General features: G+C 41.5%; 1 protein-coding gene across 2 annotated transcripts in view; it reads right to left on the bottom strand.

The window, feature by feature from the left end:
• Positions 1-4,057: 4,057 nt before the first annotated feature.
• The window catches only part of LOC5517751 (laminin subunit alpha-1), a 34,268-nt gene continuing 25,979 nt past the window's right edge, over positions 4,058-12,346 (bottom strand). For both annotated transcript variants that reach the window (XM_048728008.1, XM_048728009.1), the window contains 11 exons: positions 11,016-11,195; positions 10,613-10,769; positions 10,023-10,196; positions 9,551-9,717; positions 8,562-8,744; positions 7,910-8,134; positions 7,595-7,793; positions 5,756-6,083; positions 5,132-5,227; positions 4,720-5,001; positions 4,058-4,554 (listed from right to left, as the gene is read on the bottom strand). In XM_048728008.1, the coding sequence (XP_048583965.1) occupies positions 4,415-4,554; positions 4,720-5,001; positions 5,132-5,227; positions 5,756-6,083; positions 7,595-7,793; positions 7,910-8,134; positions 8,562-8,744; positions 9,551-9,717; positions 10,023-10,196; positions 10,613-10,769; positions 11,016-11,195 (2,131 nt within the window). In that variant the 3' untranslated portion in view covers positions 4,058-4,414. The remainder of the gene's footprint in view (positions 4,555-4,719; positions 5,002-5,131; positions 5,228-5,755; positions 6,084-7,594; positions 7,794-7,909; positions 8,135-8,561; positions 8,745-9,550; positions 9,718-10,022; positions 10,197-10,612; positions 10,770-11,015; positions 11,196-12,346) is intronic.

Here is a 12,346-nt window from a genome sequence, read left to right as displayed (position 1 = left end):
ATTTCAGAATACTGACTTTTTGTTTTTCTTTTGCCTGAAAAGCTCGAGGCTAGCTAGATATGCAAGCAAGAAACTGTTGTAAGCAACAGGCTGTAAAAGGCTTACCGCCTTTTTGGTCAACGGTAGCTGAACTTAATTAATGTAATTCCCTTGACATAGTTCTACAACCCAGAATTTTTTAAACTTGGCATAAATAATATTGAAGTTAAGGGCTTTCAAAAAATGTAATAAAAAAATGGGGGTACCGACCTCGTTTTCACAACAGAGGGGCGTAGATTTGACACGTTTTTATTGATCGCGCGAGGAAAAATCCCAACTTTTAGTTTTCAAAAAGAGTGCCTATAGTCTTTAGAAAATTAAGTTCTGTTTGTCGGGCTACCAAAATCCGATCTCCCAAACAATAACCCGTAGTAGCTAACGTTCAAATCAAATAACATTTAAGAGATCGCACTAAGACACTGTTTTCGCCACTTTTTTATACGGTAAAAAGCGCCATTTTGAAGTATTTTACGGCTTTTAAGAGAAAATAAACAAACTTCTACAAGCCAACTTTTTTTCTTCTTTCAGTATATCATTTTTCCGTATATATTTAACAATTTGGGCAAATACACAATGGGGGTAACCGATTTTAAGTAAAAACGTGCGCCTTTTGCTTTGTTTTCTTGTACAACTGTGGCGCCCGCGCACTTAATACCGGACAATTCGAACAAACAGCGCGCGCCACTATGCGCAGAAGTGGTGCGCAGTGCATTTCAAGGGAATTACCTTTAACTAGTAGTGTGAAACTTGAAATAGGGTGGGGGGGAAGGTTTTGTTTTCAGTCTGTTTTTCACAATTTTTCTCAAAAGTATACAATAATAAATGGGTTAAATTTAATTTCGTTCGCAATTAACGGCGTGCTAGCGTCGCATTATCTGTCGAACTTTTCTAAAGAGGTGATGGTACGCCGCTAAATCTAGGCCTAAGTCAAATAACATCTTTGTTATTTGAGTTCAAACCGAGCAAGGCATAATAATTCATTATTTAATTCAATGTTCACCCTTGGTAAATATATCAAAAGATCTGTCCGTTGCACCATAGTAGGAAAATTTAATATAAATTCTATTTGATATGACCTATTTGATGAATACATCAATAATTCATAAATTCCAATCTTTATAGACCTGAAATCTAAATAGTATTGCAAAGCTATCACCGCCAATTTTTAATTAAAATTGGTTGTACAATTTTAATATCAAAATCCTACGCGTTGATATCATGTTGGTGATTTGTTTCAAAGGATTTTTAATTTTTTTTGCTAAATATCAGGGTATCAACAAGCGAAGCAGAAGTTTTTTTTAACAGATGATTTGATCGATGGCCATTCTCAATCGAGGAAAAAGGGAGATAACGCAGCTGGCCACGGAAAGTGCAAACACCGTAGTAGGGCCAGCAGCAGGGACCTTATACTGTGACTTTATTTGATAAACGTTTTTCAGTTGCGAACTGAACTAGTGTTCTACACCGGCAAGTTTCTTTCTGTTGACCATTTGCATTTGGGCTAAAAAAACGTCGATTTCTACAACTTCTCGCAAGAAATGGAATGGTTTTCCAAATGTAAAAAAACAGGAACGAAAGAGTAAATCCAGGCGATCGAACCGTTTCTACAACAGGAAAAAAAAACACTTTTCAGCGATGAGAAATACTCAAGAACGAAGCTTAAACGAAGCTATCACTATCCCGTTTGGCGTAGCCTACTTTATACTTGCGTTACCTACTGTGATAGCTAACACACTGGTCATCATAGCAATTTTCAAGACCCCGTCTTTGCGCATCCCCGGTTATGTTATCTTATGCGGATTGGCTCTATCTGATCTTGGGGTCGGAATATTTGGTTTTTTCTTCAACGGACTGTTATTTTTGTCAGGCTTAAAGAATGTTATTAGTGATCCCGGTCAAGCGAATTCATTTATAACCGGATTCTTTGTAGGGGTGTCTACGCTGACGATTCTTGCAGTGAGTGCTGAAAGATTAATTGCCTTGACGCTCCATTTGCGTTACCCTTCTTTGGTGACAATTCGACGCGTCTCCTTGGTTCTAGTCATAATATGGTTCTTTATGGCCATCATGGTTGCCCTACCGATAGATGACACTGAGGTCTCCTACATCATGATTAGCTATTTCGGCGCTGATTTCGTAATCCTCTTTATACTCAACTTTAAAATCTACAGAATAGTGCGTCGGCATCGTGCTCAGATCTCCATCCATTATCCGACACAAGCGAATGAAGAAACCATGGCAATGCTGCGCAGGCGGAGATCTTCCCTCGATGTCTTGTACATCTTTTTCCTGTTCGTTTTGTCAATTTTGCCTTATATCGTGTTCCAAGGGTACCTTCAGTTTTTTGTTCTTTTTAAAAACCCTTCACTAGATGTCGAAGATGAAGAAGTCCTTATGAATGCCGACCTAGTTGTTCGCGGAATTGCATTCATAAATTCTTCCTTGAATCCTATACTATATTGCTACAGAATTAAGCACATTCGTATTGCGATCATTCGAGTTTTGCCTGCGCTTTTGAGCAGAAAATTATCGTCAGTGAGTCAAGAGTAGGAAGGCCCACTCCATGGCAAGCTATAAATCAACACAAGGTTGAATAAGTGTGTTATTTACTCACAGAGGCGTTCAACATACTTTTTCAACCTTGTGTTGATTTATATCTTGACTACACCACAACTAAGCATACGACCTAGTTTTCCAGACCCGTGGCAGGCCACGGCAGATTGGGGGGCGCAGTAAAGAAACATTAGGAAAATATTGGGGGGGGGAGCAAAGCCACCCCCCTACTGTTCATTTCCTTGGCCCCCAGTGCCCCACCCCCTGCTACGGCCTGCTACTGTTTTTCTACAGTTTGCCTATCTTTCTAGTTATACCAATTAGCCACTCAGCCATGTTAGTTTGCAAAAACTGGCAAAGATACTGTTTTCCTTAGTTCAGGCGAGTACACAGGGGGGTGTGCAGGTTGCGCGCACCCCCCCTTGGCGGCCAAAAAATGTGTCATTTATTATTAAGGAATCTTCAAATAACATGCTTTTTCCATATGATATCTATAACTGCGTACCCCCTCAGCCAATCTTGGGAACGTGTCCGAAGTTTGCCTATATTATTTACAACGATAAGATCTCTCTCGAGAATTTGATATTTACTTCGCTCGGGTCTAATTTCAATTTCATTGGCTTATTTTTGGGGTCTGTTGGGATCTTATTGATCCACTTTTTTTGAATGAGGTATAAATTTGTGTTTTCAGTTGGTTTGTTGTTGTTTTAATTGCAGAATTGTGGTGTAAAATTGAATATCAATAATATGAAAGGCGTGGCTGACTAACATCTCTATTTTGAAAAGATATGCCAAGTCATATGGAGTCAAAATGATTGATACTTTATTTGAATTGGTATAAATACAGCTGCAGTGTAACTGCATTGTTCGTGTTTTTACACATATCATTAACTCAGGACTTTAATTAGACGTATTAAATGAAAGCGCCATGGACGAAGATTTAAAATCATGTTATCAAAATTCAACTTAATGACTTCTCCGTCGCAAGGTAGTCTAAAGAAGGATTTTAATACATAGATATCCATTTTCGGGTTATCAGTTCAGAAACTCTAGATAAGAATTTTATTATTTAGGGTTAACCTTTTTTGCTTTCTAGTACTCTATCAGCTACAAGAAATCAAACTTCAGAGGTTTCTTAGCAATTTTGTACCTCAACCGAGGGTCAATAAACAGCTGTTACAAGCTGCAATTTGATTGGGCAAATGAACAATATCCGCACCTCGACACAAAGAACGAGAAGAATAGAGACAAAAGAACTCCTTTGTAGAACAAAGATAATAGGAGACAAAGCTGCTGCGTACTTACTCTCAACCGAGGCCGAAGGTTGATAATGATAATTTATGTAGCGATTTGTTTGATTCGACGTTTTCAGCAAGAGCGGGAGGGGGGAGGGTATTGGGGGAAACTTCTAAGTACATATGAGTTGTCCAAAATTAAAAATCAATAAACTATGTTAGTCATGATCTATGACAATGCAAATAATTAAACTTTTAATTATTCAATAACTGTTTGTTTAATTGTATAGCTACCTCATTATACACAATAATATTTTTTGCGCAACCTGACTTTCGCAAATTGGCGATCATCAAAACTTCGTGCAATTATATTATAACACGAAAAAGGTTTTGTGAAATAAAAATGATGGAAATATCTCTTTGTTTACATCTTTGGACAATGAAAAAAGTTCAAACAAAGTTTGTTCTACTCGAAAAAGTTCTTAGATTTCTCTAGCTAAACGGTCTGCGGATTTTACTTTCATTTAAAAATATTAACAGTCTAACATATTCGTCATCTGGTCAATATTTGCATTATATCCATGCGTTCATCCCTGCGCGCGCGTAGTGCATCCATATGAGGCATTTCCGCCGGAAGTACGTGACGCATCAAACCTCTGGCCGTTCACGTAGATGTTACGGATGCATCCGATAAAGCCTGGGTTGGAACCGTCTTCTCTCATTCCACCTAAAATACACGGAAACTGTGTAAGTAATTTCACATGGCCAGATTAATTTAGCTTTTTTTAGCAAATAAAGATATCTACAAGCTAAAAGGTCAAAAACAAAAACAACTGCGCAACAAAAGTCTATCATTCTTAATTCGAATAAAAAATACTATCCATATTATTACCGGGTTCTCCACCAATGTAAAGTGAGCCCGCGATTCTTCTATCACCATCGAGGTCAAGTGACGTAGTATACTTCCCATCGACTGTCATATTCAGGTGGAAGGCATGCCGGGTAATCTGAATGTCGTGCCAATCCATGTTGCAAAGCAAGTGAGATGACGTGGTCGCGTTGCCCCGGGCTGGGTCTGACCACAATGCATTGCGCGTGTTAACGTTTGCGCCGCTAACCGTTAAATTAAGCTGACCGCTGGACTGTTGTAGCTTGAGGAAGCTTGAATCGCCGCCTTGCAAGTTTAGAAATAAAATAACACAAAGCAAGTTAGCAAATTCTGAAGTCTTTGCCAGCTGCCATACAAAGGTAGGCGTACCTACGCCGGAAGAATAATCGAAAAATAAATGGATCTTTTTGCCTACCCTGTGTGTTGTTATGGAGATAGAAAATGGTACCGTCACGTGACCATGTACGGAATTGCAGCTGTATTGAGAAGCTCGTATTTGCGGCAACATCATCTGAAATGGAACAATGTCATCCTGTTTAGCATTGTAGTAAAAGCTACTGCATCAACAGCCATTTCCATAAAGCATCAGGGTGGTAAAAAGACAATATTATTGATACTCATAAATATAAGAAGATGATTAGGTCATTTTGCAACAGGAGAGCCGAGATAGCTTCGTGACAAGGACGTTTGAAGCCAGAGGATTAAGGATCCGGGTTGGAATCTCTCTGTTATTGTTTAAACCACAGTTTATCCACAGTCGAAGACTGATACTTGATTAACTATATCATGCTGTATAGTCGTTTGAATTAGACGCCGGCTTTATGGGTGCATTGTGTAACCCAGTACAGGAAGAGCAAAATATCGACGTCAATTAATCCATTTATAGCACGGCACCCATTATCGGTTTGGATACTTTTCATAAAAACAGACTACATATTTCTGAGTATAAACAATAACAAAGATGTGGCTGATGAATGACTGATCTGCACCCTTTGAAAGAAAGGATAATCATTTTTCTTTCCATAAATCAATCACTTACCGAACTTTACCCAAGTAGACCCATTCATCCTGAAACCCTGCTCTACGTTGCTATACCTCTTTCCAATCCCAGACTGCATCATGGGATTTTTTAAGTCAAACACTTTTTCCTCCATAATCGTCGACCCAAGGGCAACCTTCTGGAAATGCCCACTAAACCCGAAACGTCGGGTTACCTGTGGATGAATTTTGACATGCTCTGGGACGCCCCCTATGTATATGGGGCTCGTAAGGTCCAGGGTGGTCCTGGTCGCCTCGTAGTTCTTGTAGTTTTGGTATTCTTTCCACACAGGTACGAGGAGCGCGCCGAATGAACCAATGCGGAGAAGCTGGAAGAAGTGGTCAAATGCTGAGTAATATATGTCCTAAGCAATCCCCCTTCATGATGAAAAAAACGTTTGCTGCTTTCCCTTAATAATCAATAGCTGCAAATTGACGGGGAAATTCGACGAGCCCAGTTCCAGGGAGAAAAAAAAGCACTATAAATTTTCCCAAAACTTGGCAATAAAACTTACAAAGTTACAAATTATTTGTTTACTCCATATAGTAACCCCCTAGAGTGGGGGCGTGATGATTTTATAGAAAACGTTTTTACTTACTTGGCGCGGGGTGGAACCGATAAAGCCACACAACTAAGCCACATCATTAGGGCTGTGTAAATTGCGTGCGCTATGTTTTAGGTCAAACCTTCATTTTCGTCAAAGCGTGCGCGTGTGTGAATTGCGTGCGCTAACTTTTAGGTCATACCTTCATTTCCGTCAAAGCGTGCGCGTGTGTGAATGGCATGCGCTAACTTTTAGGTCATACCTTCATTTCCGTCATACCTTCATTTCCGTCAAAGCGTGCGCGTGTGTGAATGGCGTGCGCAAAGTTTTAGGTCAAACCTTCATTTCCGTCAAAGCGTGCGCGTGTGTGAATGGCGTGCGTTAACTTTTAGGTCATACCTTCATTTCCGTCAAAGCGTGCGCGTGTGTGAATGGCGTGCGCTAACTTTTAGGTCATACCTTCATTTCCGTCAAAGCGTGCGCGTGTGTGAATGGCGTGCGCTAACATTTAGGTCATACCTTCATTTCCGTCAAAGCGTGCGCGTGTGTGAATGGCGTGCGCTAACTTTTAGGTCATACCTTCATTTCCGTCAAAGCGTGCGCGCGTGTGAATTGCGTGCGCAAAGGTTTAGGTCAAACCTTCATTTCCGTCAAAGCGTGCGCGTGTGTAAATTGCGTGCGCAAAGTTTTAGGTCAAAACCTTCATCCCCGTCAAAGCGTGCGCGTGTGTGAATGGCGTGCGCTAAGTTTTAGGTCATACCTTCATTTCCGTCAAAGCGTGCGCGTGTGTGAATGGCGTGCGCTAAGTTTTAGGTCATACCTTCATTTCCGTCAAAGCGTGCCCGTGTGTGAATTGCGTGCGCAAAGTTTTAGGTCAAACCATTTCCGTCAAATCGTGCGCGTATGTGAATGGCGTGCGCAAAGTTTTAGGTTATACCTTCACTTCCGTCAAAGCGTGCGCGTGTGTGAATGGCGTGCGCTAAGTTTTAGGTCATACCTTCTTCCGTCAAAGCGTGCGCGTGTGTGAATTGCGTGCGCAAAGTTTTAGGTCAAACCTTCATTTTCGTCAAAGCGTGCGCGTGTGTAAATTGCGTGCGCAAAGTTTTAGGTCAAAACCTTCATCCCCGTCAAAGCGTGCGCGTGTGTGAATGGCGTGCGCTAATTTTTAGGTCACACCTTCATTTCCGTCAAAGCGTGCGCGTGTGTGAATTGCGTGCGCTAACTTTTAGGTCATACCTTCATTTTCGTCAAAGCGTGCGCGTGTGTGAATTGTTCTCTAAAGTTTTAGGTCAAACCTTCATTTCCGTCAAAGCGCCTGTGTATGATAGTTCCGTGGACATCTTGACGAGGCCTGGTCCGAGGTCGAACTGGAATTTAACTTTGCCGTCCACAAGTTCGACGCTAACGAATTGTTGAGGATGAGTCTCGTTATCAGCAATGTAGAGGAGGAGGCCATTGGCGGATAGGGCCGTGAACTGTAGCTCTATCAGGAACCTGTATTGGGGATATTGTCACAAAGGATTATTCCAAGTACAGCAAAATATTCTAGGTTTAAGCGTACGAATGAATTCGACGCCCTTCCCCAGCTACCCTAGCGCGGCAGTACTTACGTGTCTCTAGTTTCATTCCTGTAGGGATTTGCAAAAGCCATGTAGCTCTGCCCCCCGGATCCTATTCCCGGAGTAAACCCATTTTCAGCGCCAGCGACTGGAATCAAGGGAGGTGATGGTGCACCACAGGTCTGTGGGGCGGGGGTGGGTGGGGGCCGTGGCTTTGCTGGATGTACCCCTGCATTGGACACACCGATGGACTTGTCCGATAACAGCTCATAGGATCTAGAAATATTTGATTAATTTACGTGTTAAGCGGGTAATCAGTGCTCCATGGCAACAGTGAACTACAGCTGCAGTTGATCGAAACAGTTTTTTGTTTAGGCATAGTGTATGAGGTAGCAACCATATTGAAAAAAATGGACAAAGCAAAATAAATATAGTGGAACCTCATATACAATTTACATATAGTGGAACCTCATATACAATATACATATAGTGGAACCTCTAAAGAACTTACACATAATAAGGTTTTAATATCAATTTTTCCAGTTAAACTCTTTAAGTAACAACTTTATTAAGGCGGACAACTTAATAAAATGAACGCATTTTTCGATCTGGAGTGTTTTCGTTAAAAGGACGTTCGATAAAAGACTGTAACTGATATGAAAAACTGATAGATGCGACCTTAATAAGACGAGGTATCCCTCACCGTGTGTTCAGAATCAAGTTTTTCATGTCCCCTTTAAAGCACCACGTGATCGGTAGTCCTGGGCTAAGTGTGACGTTATCGGGAACGCCTCCAATATACACAGAACCTCCAAGGTGTAATAAGTGACGTGTGCTGCTGAACCAGCCAGCGTGAACAAGGTTTCCGTCCACAAACAGTGAATAACTGAAATAAACAAAACATTTGATTTAGAAATGACGATAAAAATTTAGATATTAATTGTGATTTTCTTTGTCGCTATTCTGTATTTACAGTACGACGCGCGCTACCGTGACCACCTTGACACGTACGACGCGCGCTACCGTGACCACCTTGACAGTTTAACAGTACGACGCGCGCTACCGTGGCCATTGACTATTGTGCAGAAGCAAGCCAATAAGGATCAAAGAACCGTGCTATCTAATTGACATGATTGTCTTTAGTTAATCAGATTGGCAAAGCAATCCTTAGTGATCAGAACACGACAGAATTCTTCTTGTTATAACGTTTGTGTCAATCAAACCTCTTATTTTTGCATTCTAAGTGGCCAACGTTTTGTAAACTAGGCAAAATATTTTTAAGCATAATGATCCCATATTTTATAGAGAGTCTTGTCTCAACTAAGCTTTTTTTCCAACTGGGCAACAACTATTCCAAAACCCATGTGAAGAACCTAAATAATTGACGACAGTCAGCCCCAACAAAAACATGCATGGACCGATAAGAGCAAGTAACACAAGCAAATCACGAATGCTCCCATCACAAGTCACGTAGCTTAAATATCCTCAGTGTTTATTGTTATGTCACGTGACTTACCCATTTTCAGTGCATGCTGTTAGGTCATGTGACTTTAGAGCTTTTTGTTGGGTCACGTGACTTAACCACATTCAGTGCTTTGTGTTAGGTCACGTGACTTACCCATCTTCAGTGCTTTTTGTTAGGTCACGTGACTTACCCATCTTCAGTGCTTTTTGTTAGCTCACGTGACTTACCCATCTTCAGTGCTGTTTAGATGTATATCTCTCCAAATGTTATCAATCAGAGTCATGTTACTCGTCACAAAAGGCTCGGATTTGTTAGAGATGGAGGTATCGATGGTAACCACTAACAGCTGGCCGTGCATCAATGCCATGTAGAACACTTCACGGTGTTCGCCGACCTGGGGTTAATGGACGACATCTTATCATCAAGGCATGTTAAGAGTATTGCAAAAAAACGGGAGATGGGAAGACTAATTGCAGACAGGAAAGATGATAATGACGATGGTGATGATGAAGATAATAAGGATAATTACAATGATGATGCTGAAAAAAATGATTATGATAATGTTACAAAAAATGGGAGATGTGAAGGAAATGCAGACAGAAATGATGATGATGATGACAACGATGATAACGATGATGATGATGATCTCCATATATAAGGTACCTATTAATTATTTCGATGAGAAAAATCATTACTTACCTGCACATCACTGTAAAGTAAAATTCCGCTCGCCTCACGTGACTTGAAAGTAAAGCTGAGCGAAGACAGAACAGCGTGGCTTGACCCAGACGGGATGGCCGGTGACACGCTTGTATGAGAGCACGTGCCTAACGATGGAATGTAACCATAGAAACGCGTAGCTCCTCCCTCAGTCTGGAATTAAAGAATATAACTTTTGTTAGTTATTAATGGAAATCTAGCGTTAGCGCATCAAGAACGTCACTGTAAGGCTCTCTTATATGGGAAAGAAGCAACGTTCAACGTCCCATTGGATGAACGATCCACGCATTTTCTTTAAACCTTGACCTGCTTAAAGCGGCATTGTCACCAGTGTACTTTCCATCGGGCCGACGGAAACCTCAACCGACAAGAGAAACAATATTTTTTTTCAGAATCCGCGCTATTTAATAGGCCATCCGCTCTAAGTTATCAGTCACATTCTCAAAGACACTGCTTTTACAATTTTAACATATTTTTCGAGTTTTCCGTTAAAAATCATCGGAGATGATGTTACGTGATCGACCGGAAGTAAACTGGTGATGTTGCCGCTTACATAGGGCTTGACTTACCGGTCCTAAAGGAATGCCAGTAAAGAACACGCCTTTCGCCTTGAGGACATCAGGGCTTGTGAATGTCCACCGGGAGGAGAATGTCTCGTTATGCTGGAACACCCTGGCGTCACGCAAATCTCCAGCGAGAAACTCTCTGTGACTTGGAGAGGCATCGCTGCGAAACGAAACGAGAGACGAGTCCATATGAGTCGGTTAGTTCACTTGGCATAAGGTAGTTGTCCAGAAGAAAAATCAATTTACTTCAGAACATTTTCTTCATTTACCAAATCTATATTATACTGTAACAACCTGGTTGCTCTTAGCATTGTGCTATCTGATTGGTTTCCGTTTGAACTATCGGTTGTTTTCGTTCTGCAATAAGCTATAGAGGTAAAAATATACTTTTTGTGGGTAAACGTACGGTTTAGGTGCAGGCCCACCGAACGAGATATGGGTAGCTTGTCGTTTTGCCCAGCCTGAGGGTAGAGCGACTGAGCGGTCGCTGGATTGGTTCGTCGCAGTATCGGTTACCACTATACGCACTTTGGACGCAAAAACCTCGGCCTTGAACCGCAGCCAATAACCACTATTGAAGCTGGAACTAAATTAAACAACACATTTGAAGAACGGTTCAACGCTACAATTGTAGAATGTGATTCAACGGTTCAACGCTACAATTGTAGAATGTGATTCAACGGTTCAACGCTACAATTGTAGAATGTTATTCAACGGTTCAACGCTACAATTGTAGAATGTTATTCAACGGTTCAACGCTACAATTGTAGAATGTGATTCAACGGTTCAACGCTACAATTGTAGAATGTGATTCAACGGTTTAACGCTACAATGGTATGTGAGTACTGTTACTAACAAAGACGATACCACGGATCAGCATCCTCTGTGATTTGTGTGTAAGACTGTAAGCACAATCTATAGTTCTATGATTCAATTGTGACCAGAACCTCCTGGTACCACGGGGCCAGCGTCCTCAGTGGTCCTATGTGTTTTAATCTGTAAGTTCTGTCACTGAGGATGGTACCACAGGGCCACCGTCCTCAGTGGATCTATGTGTGTTGATGTAAGTACTGTCACTGAGGATTGTACCACATGGCCACCGTCCTCAGTGGTTCTATGTGTGTTGAACTGTAAGTACTGTCACTGAGGATGGTACCACAGGGCCAGCGTCCTCAGTGGTTCTATGTGTTTTAATCTGTAAGTACTGTTAATGAGAATGGTACAGTACCACAGGGCCAGTGTCCTCAGTGGTTCTATGTGTTTTAATCTGTAAGTACTGTCACTGAGGATGGTACCATAAGGCCACCGTCCTAAGTGGTTCTATGTGTTTTAATCTGTAAGTACTGTCACTGAGGATGGTACCATAAGGCCACCGTCCTAAGTGGTTCTATGTGTTTTAATCTGTAAGTACTGTTAATGAGAATGGTACAGTACCACATGGCCAGCGTCCTCAGTGGTTCTATGTGTGCTAGTCTGTAAGTAATGTCACTGAGGATGGTACCACAGGGTCAGCGTCCTCAGTGGTTCTATGTGTGTTAGTCTGTAAGTACTGTCACTGTGAATGGTACCACAGGGCTAGCGTCCTTAGTGATTCTATGTGTTTTAATCTGTAAGTACTGTCACTGAGGATGGTACCACAGGGCCAGCGTCCTCAGTGGTTCTATGTGTTTTAATCTGTAAGTACTGTTAATGAGAATGGTACAGTACCACAGCCCAGTGTCCTCAGTGGTCCTATGT

Source organism: Nematostella vectensis, chromosome 5 (assembly GCF_932526225.1).
Source record: "Nematostella vectensis chromosome 5, jaNemVect1.1, whole genome shotgun sequence".
In the NCBI taxonomy this organism is placed as follows: Eukaryota; Metazoa; Cnidaria; class Anthozoa; order Actiniaria; family Edwardsiidae; genus Nematostella; species Nematostella vectensis.
This window is presented reverse-complemented; position numbering and strand designations above follow the sequence as displayed.